Source organism: Papaver somniferum, chromosome 4 (genome assembly GCF_003573695.1).
Source record: "Papaver somniferum cultivar HN1 chromosome 4, ASM357369v1, whole genome shotgun sequence".
NCBI lineage: Eukaryota > Viridiplantae > Streptophyta > Magnoliopsida > Ranunculales > Papaveraceae > Papaver > Papaver somniferum.
This window is the reverse complement of record NC_039361.1, coordinates 151,842,553-151,858,419: the sequence shown is the minus strand read 5'-3', so window position 1 is coordinate 151,858,419 and position 15,867 is coordinate 151,842,553. Positions and strand designations below refer to the sequence as shown.

At 35.3% G+C, this 15,867-nt stretch overlaps 3 protein-coding genes across 4 annotated transcripts; all 3 read left to right on the top strand.

Annotated features, from left to right (window-relative positions):
• The first annotated feature begins 867 nt into the window (after positions 1-867).
• Positions 868-9,686, top strand: LOC113271594 (60S ribosomal protein L24). 2 transcript variants are annotated; one of them, XM_026521493.1, is made up of 5 exons: positions 868-998; positions 4,788-4,863; positions 8,781-8,882; positions 9,034-9,182; positions 9,295-9,686. In XM_026521493.1, exons 1-5 carry the CDS (start codon positions 988-990, stop codon positions 9,443-9,445), a joined length of 489 nt encoding a protein of 162 aa, XP_026377278.1. In that variant the 5' UTR covers positions 868-987; the 3' UTR covers positions 9,446-9,686. The 2 variants fall into 2 exon arrangements, with proteins under 2 accessions (XP_026377278.1, XP_026377277.1); XM_026521492.1 differs by lacking the exons at positions 868-998; positions 4,788-4,863 and adding exons at positions 7,113-7,262; positions 8,604-8,679.
• Positions 9,687-11,825: 2,139 nt separating this feature from the next.
• LOC113271592 (endoglucanase 10-like) lies at positions 11,826-13,764 on the top strand. Its single transcript, XM_026521490.1, has 3 exons — positions 11,826-12,801; positions 12,938-13,191; positions 13,446-13,764. Exons 1-3 carry the CDS (start codon positions 12,459-12,461, stop codon positions 13,470-13,472), a joined length of 624 nt encoding a protein of 207 aa, XP_026377275.1. The 5' UTR covers positions 11,826-12,458; the 3' UTR covers positions 13,473-13,764.
• Positions 13,527-13,913, top strand: LOC113273298 (endoglucanase 9-like). The gene has a single exon (XM_026523041.1). The coding sequence runs from the start codon at positions 13,527-13,529 to the stop codon at positions 13,911-13,913; it is 387 nt and encodes a 128-aa protein (XP_026378826.1).
• Positions 13,914-15,867: the final 1,954 nt, after the last annotated feature.

Below are 15,867 nucleotides of genomic sequence, written 5' to 3'. Positions count from 1 at the left end.
CCTTGACTGTGCCAAGTGCAACAAATACGTGTGTGTAAAAAGAGAATTTTGATCAAAATACCCATTTTCCATCGTGTGCTTAGCATTCCCCATTAGATGAATCCATATCGCCAATAACTTCCCTCACTCAACAGTCCCACACCACGATTAAGATACCCGTATCAAATCCGATTTCATTGTGTTCTTCATTCTAAATTAAAAATCAACATCAAACTAATCTAATCTGATCATGCTCATCCCTAATTCAAATGTTTACAAGTCAAACAGAAGCAGCGTTGATTTGATTTCCCTCAATTGGTGTTCCTCAAACACCACCACCACCATTTCATCGAAAACCAAACACAAAAACCGATTGAAAGGTCATCCCATGATATAAATTTAAAATCTTCCACTATTCAATCAAAATTGGATCAGACCAAGATATGACTATCATAAACTCCCTAGGTTAAATTAACCAAGCTTCTTTTGAACTTTATTTGGGTTGAGAACAGTATAATGGAACCAAATCTATAGGGATTTTTAAACAACTATTAAGATGAGGGAAGTATACATATGGTGTGAATAGCCTGGTGGTAGAGAAGGTGATGGAGGGTGGAGTGCAAAATAGATACTTAGGGTTCAAAATACACTTCATGCACACACATATAAATTGCACGCCCAAAATTAGGGACATTTTTGGGAAAATATCATTTTAGGGGGAAAGTTGCTAACATTACAACTTAGGGGGCAAAGCTAGATCACTAATTCATTTAGGGGTTAAACTCAAAAACCCTTATATCTAGAGATTTGGGCTAACCAAAATTGGCTTTCTCCAAAGAAACAAAACCGGTGCTAAGCAAAGAAACAAACCCGGTTCTAAGCAATTAGGGTTGGAATTTGTAGTTTATAAGGAGGCTCTCCTTTCTCCAAATCTCATTTTAGCCCTTTTTGTTCGCAGAGAGAGACTTGTTTCCAGGGTTTTCGTGAAGAAGCGGAGCAACAGCCGCCATGGTTCTCAAGTAAGCTTCCTTCGTCTTCTGTATTGATTTCTTTTCTTCTCCATTAATATTACTGCTAGATCTCAGATTGTTACTTTTGTTTTTTCTCCATTTGAAATCAGATTTGTTTTCTTTTTTCTCTGAAATCAGATGTTTAGTTTTTAATCTTTGTTTTCTTTTGTTTTTTCTCTGAAATCAATCTAGGGTTTGTTGTTCTATTTTACCTTTTGTTGAAATCTGTAGTCTATGTTTAGATTGATAGCTGTAGATAGGCTTGATTTTTACTTTTTTTGTCTGGAAATCTTTGATCTGTAGAAATTGTGATATATTCTTTTCCAAGGTTAGTCTATGATTGGGGTTTGAGTTGTTGAGTATGAATAGGCTTAGAATTTGATGGTTATGTTAATCTATGATTAGGGTTAGGCTTATTGAGTAAATATTGATTGATTGATTTGGTTAATACTATTTGAATCTGAGAAGAGCTGATGGTAAATTAATCTAAACTAGACCCTTCTCTGATTCTTTGATTTTATCACGTTTTTAATGTTTCTAGAGTTTGATTTCATGTTTTGGGGTTCTGGGGGTGTTTTTATTTGATCTTATGTTTTACATCTATTAGTCTTGTTGGGGTTTTGCTAGTTACTGTTTGTTTGATGTTGTTTTGGTTTGAGACTTGTTTTGTGTCTCCTCCCATTTGATAGAAACAACACTTCATAATAGTGGTGGTGGATTGTGGTGGTCACTGGTGGGTTATTGATCTAATGTGAATGTGACTAGGTTTTGGTTTGAGACTTGTTTTGTGTCTCCTCCCATTTGATAGAAACAACACTTCACAATAGTGGTGGTCAGTGGTGGGTTATTGATCTAATTTGAATGTGACTAAGTTTTGATGGGGTTTTGTAAGTTACTGTTTGTATGAAGTTTTGTTGTTGAGACCTATTTTGTGTCTCATAATATTGGTGGTGATGAGTGGTGGTGAAGCTGGTGGAGGATTTTGGTTGTCAGTGGTGGGTTATTGATTATATGTTTTTGATAAATCTACGAATGCAAGCCCACCACTGCATTAGTCTTGTTGGGGTTTTACTAGTTACAGTATGTAAGATGCCTTTTAGGTTTGAGACTTGTCAGTGCCTCTCATTTGTAAGAAACTAACACTGTTGTGGTTACCCCCTTCAAGAGGTTAGGGTAGATGCCTAATTGATTTTACCACACAGTCAACCTAACATAATGAAACTTGTGGATGAAGATAATTTTGTAAATTATCAATTTATTCCCTGATCGGTAGTTCTTTAATGGTCGTGCAACAAGTGACGAATTATAGAATAAACAAGAACTACAATAATCAAGATAAGATTCTGGATATCAAGAACTATCATGTAAAAGATAATATAACCGGGCTTCACGAATCCCTTAGTGAATACTTCAGAAGTCGTAATACAATACAGTTTCTCAAGGAAACCTATTTTTTGAAAGGACGATTCTAGAGAGTCCTCTATTTATAATGATGAACAAGGCTAGGTAGCTTACAATGAAAGATGAGTTCATGAACTAGTTTTCATGTTTGCAAATTAATTTCACATTGAGTAAGCTCAAATTCTCAATATAGATTGATCGTGCAATCCTGTGAGAAGCTTTCCTTGAATTACAAAAAAAGAATGCGCAGCCATGCATGTGATGTGCACCCATGTATTTATCAAAATAAGTTATGTGCACCAAATGATTAGCCCAGGAACAGTGGTTAAGTTATTTGTGAGCTATAAAACTATCATGGAGTTTGATACAACTATGAAAGACTAAACCAGTTCATGAATTGTCCAAAATATTTTGTAAACAAATTGTCGTCTTGGAGTTCATGAACTTTTTGTCCCCTTAATTTCTCAAACTGTCTAAATCAGTTCTTGTATTCAAGTTACAACGAGTATTCAGGGTCCTTTTAAAACCAACCAGTTCAGGTACATATCAAATCAGTTCGTATAATTGAGGATTGAACAATATCCAAGAACATCTCAAAATCAACCAATCCGCGAAATGACCAAATCAGTTCGTGTATGAGTTAATAAGAGATTTATTCATCAAGTATATTATCAATAACCTCAAAGTTCGTGTACTGACATAATCAGTTTGTGAACATGAATATCACTTAATGTATGTTATGAACTTGTTATGCGATAATGATTTGTTGAACAATAAATTATTTTCAACCAATTATGCGATAAGTTCTAATATAACTTTTATTTCTCGAAATATAATTCGATACTTATCAAGTACCAGCTTGAACTCGAAATTTCGTCCACGCAATTTTCATCATGATACGAAAGTCATACGACATTGTCTCAGTAGATAGCATGGAGAAAATATAAGTAAATAATATATTCAGTCTTCACATACCTTTGTTGATGAAGTCATCGTAGATATCTCCATACGAATGAACTATGATTAACATTAATATAATACTATTTACTTTTTTGGTTTACAGTTATTATTCAAAATCAGGTTTTTCTTAGAGGGTTGCAGTAAAATTGTTTCAATCTGGATACCAAAACCCCGTCTCTGAGATTAATATTTTTTTTCCACTGCTCCGTGTTCTATGAAAATCAATGATTACAATAATTAATGATGAAGATACATGTAAATTTAACCTTTATCTCAAAATATCCCATTTCATTTCAGTTTAAAAAAAATTCCAAATCTAGATAAATCAAAGTATAACTTTGACTGCGCAAAATTATCTAATGGATATCTATCGGCCAAAGTAAATCACTAAGTTGAAGAAGAATACAAGTGCATACATGGTTCGTCATTGAAAACCTAGCTACATCCACGAGGTTGAGAAAATAATTTTAGTATGATTTGAGAGTGTTATATAAGCTTTAGTTCGTCGAATCTAACATTCATCGAATCTCACCGACCCAAAAATCATATTGAAACCATTTTTCGTTTCATAGTTGGTCAAGGTTTTTATCGCTTCCATACTGATCTTCTGTCACATCGCACGAGAAATTTAAGCCTCCTTGCCCAACACAAACTTATGGTTAAGATGGTATCAACTATCAACTAATTGGCTAGATTTAGACTAACCAAAAACCAAATTATGGTTAAGATGGTATCAACTAACAACTAATCCTCCAGGTTTTGGACCAACCAAATTTGTCTGCCTCTAGTAGCTTTGTGCCACTTTAAAGAAGAGATGGGCTTGGTTTGGGAGTAGCCGTGCTACTTCGGTCGGTTCTACGACTAATAAAACGAAACAAAACCAACTTAGGGTTAGAGTTTATAAAGAGGTTCTCTTTATTTTTCCAAACCTCTTGTTAGCCCCTTATTCGGAGAGAGGGAAAGAGACTAGTTTTAGGGTTTTCGTGAAGAACAACAGCCATGGTTCTCAAGTAAGATTTCTTTATCATTCTCTATAAATTCTTCTCCATTAATATACTGCTAGATATCACTATTCAGATTTTTAGTCTTCGATCTTTCGGAAATCATCTTAGGGTTTATCATTCTATTTTACTTGTTATCTCGATCTCCAACGAAACTGTGGAAATCTTAATCTTGTGTAGAACTTGTTATGTAATCTCAAAGAAATCTGTGTAGAAATTGTTTATATTGTTTTTGAAGGTTAGTCCCTATTTAGATTGACAGATGTGGATAGTCTTGATTTTCGAATTAGGGTTGATGAGTAATAGATGCAGATATGCTTGATTGATTTGTTTTCAATTGCTCACTACTGTTAGAATCTGCTATTTAGATTGATAGAGATAAGGGTTTTTGGTTGGTGAAGCTGGTGTTGATATTTATACTGTTGTGGATTTACAGGACTGAACTTTGTCGATTCAGTGGTGCAAAGATTTACCCTGACAGAGGTATTAGATTTATCAGGAGTGATTCTCAGGTAAATTATTTATGTCTACACTTTGTATGATTTCCAAGTTTTTGCAACAAACTCTTCAATCACCATGTTTGAGCTTAATATGATACCATCCTCCCTTAAGCTCAAACATAACCATCCAATCATTCCTTGTCATTCTAAGTCCCTGAATTCGAAGTCAACTTCATCAAATTGTAACAATCCCTCTTATGGCATTCCAACTGTCACAAACTGTGACATTCTTATGTCACGCTTTTGTTAGTTTGTAAGAACCTTTAGTTACATTTCTGTACCTGTTCTTTTGTAACCACTCTTTTGTAACAACTTCTTTAACCGTGATTCTTCTTTGTAACACATCCCATATTGTTACCAACTTTCAATAACTTTTTTTTTCTTTTTTTTTAGTAAAAAGAGCCAGGGTGATACCTAGTATTCTCAGATAAAGAAATATATTCTCTTCACCAAAATTGTATTATTAGGATAGGGATAAATTTAGCCCAAAACCATGACCACTGGAAATGTTTTCATCTATAGTCCTTAAATGGGTTAGAGTATTAGATAAAAGTTTTAAGTAGCAACGTTCCTTATACGAAATTATAATCCACGGTTAATCTAAAAATTATCGAACCCAACGGTAAGTTTAGTTTTCCGACCGTAATTGTATATTCTCAACCGTAAAAATTAAAAATCAACCTACATGAAAATTTACGTCTAGAAACATAATCACTAATCCTAGCCATAACTGGTTTGGTTTTTCGCCAATTTTATTTATTTATGGTTATGAGTTCATCATCACATATCCATAAATTTGTCTTACAGTTGGCTATTAAGAAAAAAACTCAACCGTTAACCTCTCTGAAAAGTTAAAAAGTTTGATCTTTTTACGTACTTTCATCAATTGAAAAACAAAAAGGAAATCGGTTTGGTCAATCAAATATAAGGTTTTAGTTTGAAGAAAATATCTAAAAAATTCTTTGTTTTTTATACTTTTTCTTCCCACCAAAATATAACACATAATCTGATCACTAACAGTACAAAGAAAAAACTTATTAATCTAATCTTTTTTTTGTTGCTAATTATAATTGTTAATCTAATCATTAGCTAATTAGATTATTAACACTAACTAAAATAGAGTTGTTTAGTCATTATGAAATTATTTTAGATATGGGTTTTTAAAATTAATAACAGGTGACCCATTTTTGTCATATTAGTAAAACCCCTCTATTGAAATGTGACCCAATAATAGCCTTCAAAAACAAACGAAAAAAAATCCACCAAGGTAAAAGTAGCTTTCCCCCATTAATTATATAGGGAGGTTTTTTTGAGTTTACCCCCCCTAAATGAATTAGTGATTTAGTTTTACCCCCTAAATTGTTAATGTTAGGAACTTTCCCCCTAAAATAATATTTTTGACAAAATTGTCCTTGACTGTACCAAGTGCAACAAATACGTGTGTGTAAAAAGAGAATTTTGATCAAAATACCCATTTTCCATCGTGTGCTTAGCATTCCCCATTAGATGAATCCATATCGCCAATAACTTCCCTCACTCAACAGTCCCACACCACGATTAAGATACCCGTATCAAATCCGATTTCATTGTGTTCTTCATTCTAAATTAAAAATCAACATCAAACTAATCTAATCTGATCATGCTCATCCCTAATTCAAATGTTTACAAGTCAAACAGAAGCAGCGTTGATTTGATTTCCCTCAATTGGTGTTCCTCAAACACCACCACCACCATTTCATCGAAAACCAAACACAAAAACCGATTGAAAGGTCATCCGTCCATGATATAAATTTAAAATCTTCCACTATTCAATCAAAATTGGATCAGACCAAGATATGACTATCATAAACTCCCTAGGTTAATTAACCAAGCTTCTTTTGAACTTTATTTGGGTTGAGAACAGTATAATGGAACCAAATCTATAGGGATTTTTAAACAACTATTAAGATGAGGGAAGTATACATATGGTGTGAATAGCCTGGTGGTAGAGAAGGTGATGGAGGGTGGAGTGCAAAATAGATACTTAGGGTTCAAAATACACTTCATGCACACACATATAAATTGCACGCCCAAAATTAGGGACATTTTTGGGAAAATATCATTTTAGGGGGAAAGTTGCTAACATTACAACTTAGGGGGCAAAGCTAGATCACTAATTCATTTAGGGGTTAAACTCAAAAACCCTTATATCTAGAGATTTGGGCTAACCAAAATTGGCTTTCTCCAAAGAAACAAAACCGGTGCTAAGCAAAGAAACAAACCCGGTTCTAAGCAATTTAGGGTTGGAATTTGTAGTTTATAAGGAGGCTCTCCTTTCTCCAAATCTCATTTTAGCCCTTTTTGTTCGCAGAGAGAGACTTGTTTCCAGGGTTTTCGTGAAGAAGCGGAGCAACAGCCGCCATGGTTCTCAAGTAAGCTTCCTTCGTCTTCTGTATTGATTTCTTTTCTTCTCCATTAATATTACTGCTAGATCTCAGATTGTTACTTTTGTTTTTTCTCCATTTGAAATCAGATTTGTTTTCTTTTTTCTCTGAAATCAGATGTTTAGTTTTTAATCTTTGTTTTCTTTTGTTTTTTCTCTGAAATCAATCTAGGGTTTGTTGTTCTATTTTACCTTTTGTTGAAATCTGTAGTCTATGTTTAGATTGATAGCTGTAGATAGGCTTGATTTTTACTTTTTTGTCTGGAAATCTTTGATCTGTAGAAATTGTGATATATTCTTTTCCAAGGTTAGTCTATGATTGGGGTTTGAGTTGTTGAGTATGAATAGGCTTAGAATTTTGATGGTTAATCTATGATTAGGGTTAGGCTTATTGAGTAAATATTGATTGATTGATTTGGTTAATACTATTTGAATCTGAGAAGAGCTGATGGTAAATTAATCTAAACTAGACCCTTCTCTGATTCTTTGATTTTATCACGTTTTTAATGTTTCTAGAGTTTGATTTCATGTTTTGGGGTTCTGGGGGTGTTTTTATTTGATCTTATGTTTTACATCTATTAGTCTTGTTGGGGTTTTGCTAGTTACTGTTTGTTTGATGTTGTTTTGGTTTGAGACTTGTTTTGTGTCTCCTCCCATTTGATAGAAACAACACTTCATAATAGTGGTGGTGGATTGTGGTGGTCACTGGTGGGTTATTGATCTAATGTGAATGTGACTAGGTTTTGGTTTGAGACTTGTTTTGTGTCTCCTCCCATTTGATAGAAACAACACTTCACAATAGTGGTGGTCAGTGGTGGGTTATTGATCTAATTTGAATGTGACTAAGTTTTGATGGGGTTTTGTAAGTTACTGTTTGTATGAAGTTTTGTTGTTGAGACCTATTTTGTGTCTCATAATATTGGTGGTGATGAGTGGTGGTGAAGCTGGTGGAGGATTTTGGTTGTCAGTGGTGGGTTATTGATTATATGTTTTTGATAAATCTACGAATGCAAGCCCACCACTGCATTAGTCTTGTTGGGGTTTTACTAGTTACAGTATGTAAGATGCCTTTTAGGTTTGAGACTTGTCAGTGCCTCTCATTTGTAAGAAACTAACACTGTTGTGGTGGTGAGTGGTGGAATGTGGTGGTGAGTGGTAGAGGTGGGTTATTGATTATATGTCAATGCGTGAATGGATTTGTGTGAATGGGTTTTCGCTAGATATTGTATGCTTGCTATTGACAATGTTTCATGATGAGTACCACTTACAAAGATGACGCGTTTTTTGTTGGTAAAGTTGGTGTTGATGTTGGATTGTTGTTGGTTTACAGGACTGAACTTTGTCGATTCAGTGGTGCAAAGATTTACCCTGGCAGAGGTATTAGATTTATCAGGAGTGATTCTCAGGTAAAGTATTTGTGTATCATGTAGTTGTTATTTGTTGAAACTGGATTGTTGAGATTTTTCCTGTAATGGTCCATTTGAGTGATGAGTTTGTTGCTTGGTAGGTGTTCCTTTTCGTTAACTCAAAATGTAAGAGGTATTTCCACAACAAGTTGAAGCCCTCAAAGCTTACATGGACAGCCATGTACAGGAAGCAACACAAGAAGGTAATTGTAAATTTTTGTGCCATGGATATGAATAATTGTGGAAGCTTATAGTAGGATCAAGTAAATTCCCCAAGTTACTAATTTGTTTCTTGTCAAGTATGGAGTGCTTTATTGTGACTGATATCCTTTTTTGTTTTTTTATTGTTTGCAGGACATTGCTGCAGAGGCAGTAAAGAAGAGGCGTCGTGTTACCAAGAAGCCCTACTCTAGGTCAATTGTTGGTGCTACTCTGGAGGTGATTCAAAAGAGAAGGGCCGAGAAACCTGAAGTCAGAGATGCAGCTCGTGAAGCTGCTCTTCGGTATGTTTTTGTTGCTTTCACTTTTTTTTTTAATTAAACAGCTTAGTCTCTGACATTTAAACTTGATGTTTGTTGTCTGTTTTACTGATTTTGTATTGTGTGGTTTTCTCAGTGAAGTCAAGGAGAGAGTTAAGAAGTCCAAGGATGAGAAGAAAGCTAAAAAAGCAGAAGTAATGTCTAAGACACAGAAGACTCAGGGTAAGGTGGCCAAGGGTGCCCAACCAAAGGGAGCAAAGCTTGGTGGTGGTGGTGGCAAGCGTTAAGCAAGGTAGTTCTGCTTTAAGAGACGCTAGGAATTCTGTTATTACTACTTTAAGGACAAACCTTTATTTTGTTATCTAGCTTAATTTTGAATACAGAGGATCCAATTAGGCTACATTTTGATATTCTATCCTGTTTGTTTCTCGTTTTTGCATGGAAATACTTTATCAGACTGATAAACCAAGTGTATCGACATTGTTGGGTTTAGATAAGTTTCTCTATTTTGTAGTTTTTTCATGCTGATTTCTGGTTATTAGTGGGGATGTATTATGTTGTACTTAGAGATTTTTTTTTTTTGTAAGTTCCAACTTTATGCCTGGAGGGCTTGCTAGAATCCTGTTAACACATTTCGAGGGGAAAAGGTTGGAAGCTTTGGTTATACATTTTGTAGGATTATCACCTCACTCTGCTTAGTAAACATGGAATGACTTGTATGACCATCACTTCTTAGTTCAAAGGCAAGGCAGCTGAGAACAAGAGGTGCTTGCCTAATTTAGCTTACAGGATCTTGGGTATACTTTGTTCCTGGGAGGTGGTGGAAAACGTTGTACCTTGGATATATACTGTTATTGGTTTTCATCCAAGTGAAAGAAATGAAGAATGAAAACCAATAACAGTATCTAAGTCGGCTTTCTATTTCATCCTGGTTAATTGATTTCGAGGTTTTATGTGGGAATGCTAGATCAAGCTGAGTTTTCTTTTCATAGTTTTAAGGTCTAGTTCTTAGATTTCGGATTCTCTTATGCAAGTTCAACTTAGTGCCCCCCGATGGAATAACTTGCGAAGCGAGTTTGAGGATGTTTTGCTTGGATGGTCATGGAGAGAGTATGGTGGTGCTGGCCGTGCCAACCTTCTGACACTCTTCCATAGCCAGGCCATACACACCCGTAGTCCATTGGAACTTTGAAGTAAGTTGTCCTTGTTCCCTAAATCTTACAGTCGTCCCTGGCTTCAAGCCTGCTTACTGGATAGTGTATCAAATACAGATCCCAATACTGCAATTTCAGATTCCTATCTATATAATCTACTCCGTTATTTTATCAGATTTCGGTAAATTCTGAGGACTTGAGGGGCAAATAGGTACTCCCTGTTATATCTCCACAAAATCCTTTTTTCCTCCTCTACCATTATCACGGAAACACCTTCACCGCCATTACAGACCAGGCCTCTTCAGCTTCATCTTCTCCCACACAAACCACCACCAGCAACACCATCGCCACCATTACAGCAAACACCATCATCCCCAACACCACTTCCTTACTCTCTTCTTCTTCGAATTGTTGTTGTGCCCCTCAATTTTTTACCCCCAATTTTGTGCCCTACCCTAATTGTAACAGCAACTCTTCTCATCTCTCCATGTGATTTTTCTTCCCCATAGATTTCACCTTTCTCTTCTGTTTGCTTTTCTTCAATTGCATGCCCTAAGTTATCCATCTATTCTTCTTTCTTTACTTTTGCCTTCAGCACCACCACTACCCTCCTCCGCTACCACCACTAATAACAAGCAACTCTGTTAGGTACAACTGGACTTGAAGTGAAATTGAAAACTAGTATGCATTGAAATTGGATTTGTCAAAATTGGTCTTGCTACCAACTTCGATTTCAATTCATACTAATTTCGTTTTCATATATCAAATTTTCTGTTCCTCACGATCGTCTTCAAAGACATTAGTAAGAACTACTTCCACAATTAATTTCACGACCTAATTGAAAATTTTGCTTACGGAATTCTTTTACATTTACTTTCTTTTAGATGTAGTACAACTGAAGGTTTAGTCAAGTTTAAGGTTGTGAACATTGGTTGTTTGTAAAAATGCCTAACAGAATTTTAGTAAGATAAATTGATCAAGTAGAAATGTGATAATGGAATCTGTGACTCTGTGAAATGAATGCAAGTTTTAGGAGTAAAAAAATGTATGACGAACTAATTAAAAAATCATCTTAGATGAAATCTTAATGAAGATTTAGTCAAATTTAAGGATTTGAATGTTCGTTGTTTGAATAAATGCCCAACAGGATATTGGTAGTAATAGTAGTATATAGAGATATCAGGTAAGAATTTAGCCATCTTTACCATTTGAATCCTTAGTTTAAGAACAATGCTAATAAATGCTTCAGGGATGCATGAATTCTGATTCTCAGCATTTCGATGCACCATGGGTTTTTAGCCTATTTTCTTTGGTTATCTAGAAGTCAGGTTTCTCATATTTGTTTTGGACAGTTATTAGATATGACTTTATATTGGGTAGAAAATTAGGCAGAAGTCAGCTAAATTAGGCAATCTCTCGTATCTTTTTTTAATCCATTCAGATTTTATTAATACAAAACACAATCCCGTTATGTTTGGCTAAGAAAATCTTCAAGTACTCATTTTAGATAATACATTCATTCGCCACAATTTCTAGGAATCAACATGCCCGCTACTTACCATGAAAACGAGACTTTCTTTGGTTTGCAATAATGTGAAAGTTAAGTCGCAAGGCTGTTCGGTATGGCAACAACGCTAGCACTTGTCTTGCCTTTGCGCGGTGTATGTTAGATTTGAAAACCTAGGTGTTTGCTACAGCTAATGATTTTGGCTCAGCCTATAACTCACCATTACCTTTCTCACTTAAAGTCTTGAACCTTCAGTCTCGTTTATTATGAGTTATATCTTCCTATCATTTCTCTTTAACTAATTACTATGAGTTTTAATGTTTACTTAGTTAATTTACAGATCTAAGATAGAGCAAAAATAAAAGTCAGTGATTGCTGCCTAGGTTATCATTGACTTTTGAGTCGTTAATGAAGGTGGAAATTATACTTAACTCCCATTAGCAAGTTCTATAAACAATTTGCTGCTCTCTAACACAATTAGTTATTGTGTTAAAATATTATTAACATTCAATAATGGTAAACAAGTAGCAACTAACTTTCATATTTATTACTCTATAAATCCTTTCCTCACTTCCTCCTCATTCACAGCATTTTTGGTCTCTCTCGGTTTGTGCTAAGTAAGAGAAAAGAGAACAAAATATGGAGTCAAATGCAGGAGATGATGATACAAGTAAAAATTTAAATGATTTTGAGAAAGCAAATTTAGATGAAGCACAAGAAAGTAGGTTATTAGGTGGCAGGAAGGAAAAATATGTTGATCTTGGCCGTAAAATATGTGTCACTATTCTTGTTGTTGCTTTCATAGTTGGTCTTATCACATTCATTATTCAAATTGATCCTAATAATCAGTCAGATTCTTCTCATGATAATGATGGTCTTGTTGTATCCATTATCAGAAAGATTATGCCTCGAAAGCAGCCTCAGCCTGATAAATACACTCAAGCTCTTCGTAAAGCTCTCATGTTCTTCAATGCTCAACGCTGTAAGTATTCTTCATTCAGAATTTAAATGGTTTTATTACCGACTAATATGTTTGTTTGGTTCGTTAATGTAATTCCATTTTCATATCCTTGTGGCTGGACCTTTCCCTAAGTATAATAATGTTTCTTGGAGAGGAGATTCTGGTATGAAAGACGGGTTTATTGGCCAAAATCTAGTAGGTGGTTTCTGTGATGGTGGAGATGCTATCAAGTTCAACTTTCCACAATCTTTTGCAATGACTATGTTGAGTTGGAGTGTAATTGAATACAGTGGAAAATACAAAGCTGCTGGTGAGCTTAACCATGTAAAGGAGATTATCAAGTGGGGTACTGATTATCTCCTTAAGACTTTTGATAGTTCTGCTGATACCATTGACAGGATTTATGCACAGGTATTCAAACATTTCCTTAAACTATTTAGATTTTACAAAAGCAAATCCCGTTATGTATGGTACAGATTTTCAGCTCTTCTCAATGATTCATGTGCCGCGATTCTAGGTCTTGCATATTAAATTAAGGTTCCCAGTACTTTGGCACAAATAACCCTACCCATGTTAGCTTCACCAAGCTTAAGCCAAAGCCATTAATGTATATTTTGTCGAAGTCAACTCTAAAAACTAGTCGTTATTTAATTTATATGCCATAGGTTGGAACAGGAGACACTTCAGGATAGAGTGGCAAGATTGATACTCCTAATGACCATTATTGCTGGATGAGACCCGAGGACATGGACTATCTAAGAGATGTGCATGAATGCCATCGATGCTCGGATCTTGCAGCTGAAATGGCTGCTGCCTTAGCTTCTGCATCGATTGTATTCAAAGACAACAAGAAATACTCTAAAAAGCTAGTTCATGGTGCCGAGACTCTTTATCAATTCGCTCAGGATAAAAGGGGTAGATACATTGCTGATATTACAGATGCTTCGATTTTCTATAATTCCACTAGTTACTGGGATGAGTTCATTTGGGGTGCAACGTGGTTATTTTATGCTACTGGTAACACTTCTTACCTTGAACGCGCTACATCACGAGTTCTAGCGAAACATGCTGGTGCTTTCTCTGGTGGCCCTAGTTATGGTATTCCCAGTTGGGAAAATAAACCCAGACCCTAGTTAGATACTAAGAACCAGAACTAAACCTTCTTATATAAATCCAAGTGAAGCCTACCTATTTACTGATTTCTAAGTAGATTATCAACCATCGTTTATCAATTGGTGCCAGACTTATATAAATGATGCTTCCTGGTTATACATATAACACCCTTCTATCTAAATCTAAATATGTTCAATAATAATGGTGCCTCCCTAAATATGCTGAAAAGAATTTCGGTTATACTGTCCTTGGCAACCTGTAACAACACCTTCCTAAATCCTAATGCTTACAGGCTGAGAAAAGAGAACCAACATAAAAAGAGATAAACCCAATAGGGATGTGATGATACTCTCTTCTCTTGCCTATATGTGGGAGTTCTATGCAAGAGTACCTAGGATTCAAATCTATGATATGCTTATATATAGCAAGTCAACTCTAATCTGCTAGAGGAAAGTTGGAAAATCAACACAAGGCACAAACCCATAAAGCAAGAAAGATCGTATATGACAAAAAACATGAGCAAGAACATTGACATGAATCTGAATATTGGTAAGAGTTACATGGATATAACCTTGAACTGATCTCCCTGAAAGCTTAGAATCATCAATGATGATTATGGATATAACAAAAGGAGCTTAGAATGATGGTTTGTGGATATTATAGGAATTTACAAGTTCAAAATTTTGTATTACAGACGAAGTTAGGACCTAATTATTTAGTGTTCCCAAACTAAATATTGCGATGGCAAAATTTTCATAGACTACCTAGTTATACAGTGTAGCTTTGATCAGATCTTCTCAGCCATATGAGCGTCTGTTTGTATTTTCTTTTTGTTTGTCAGTAAAAGATATTAGTGGAGTCTTCAACCTCCACACCCTACAGAAAATTAAAAGGAATACACCTGCATTAGAAATTATGAAAAACAAGAAGATAGAACATCAGAACAGAACCTTGTACCCGCTGTGACCGTTACATTAAATGGATGTTGTTCATAAGAACCAGCTATCTTTCAGCCTAGAATTTGGAGATCTGGTTTGGGAATAGGGTCTCCTTCCACCTGCCAAACCACTATCACTGACACTTGTTATAGTAATTTTAATGCGGTAAATAAGGATTCGATGCTCGGACTTGAAAAGATTTTTAAAACAAAAATATATACACAATATTTGTCACAGGATCAAGAGACACTAGGACACAGGATTCCACCATTAATCATTCACACAATTCATATATTTATTCGAAACAATTATAGCTCAAATCATAAGGACTCTCATTCTTGCCAAGGTAGATTTTTAGAATATTTATTGTATATCACTAGCATGACGCATCAAAAGCACTACGACCAAGCATACATCATCATACGATATCACAACCAATTAAGAAAAATCATAAATCGATTAATAAAAAGTGCAAGTAGTCAATAAAAAAATTAATATAATTATCATATGCGTAAAGAACGGCTTCCTCCATCATCCCAGTGTTGGGGTTTAGCTAATCATAATAATCATGTTCTCAAAATATATATTTGATGCTCAAAGTATGATTAAAAGAGTCAAAAAAGTATAAAACAGTGAATCTACGACCCACAAAAGGCGTCCAGAAATCAACGATAGAAGTTTACTGCTGTAAAACAACGATACTTAGCTGCTGCTGTTGACGCTGCGGGAAATAAGACTGCTCTGTGCAGTCTGTTCTTCGTGTTCTTCAAGGTCCTCTAATGGCAGCAGCAGCAGGTGGGAATTGCTGTTAATCCTTCTTCTTCGCTCCTCTGCGTCCCAAACCTTCCCCAAACTCTTGATAAAAAACTCTCTACCACTTCTCAACAGCCTTTATATGCACAACAGGGTCCAAATAACTCGATTAAATCCGAGTTTATCTCCCTTTTTCTTCACGTGCAGTTGAGAGAGAAATCTCTTTTCTGTTGCTTTGTACGCGTCTGTTAGCTGTAAAATAGCCACCAAACTCTTCCTATGA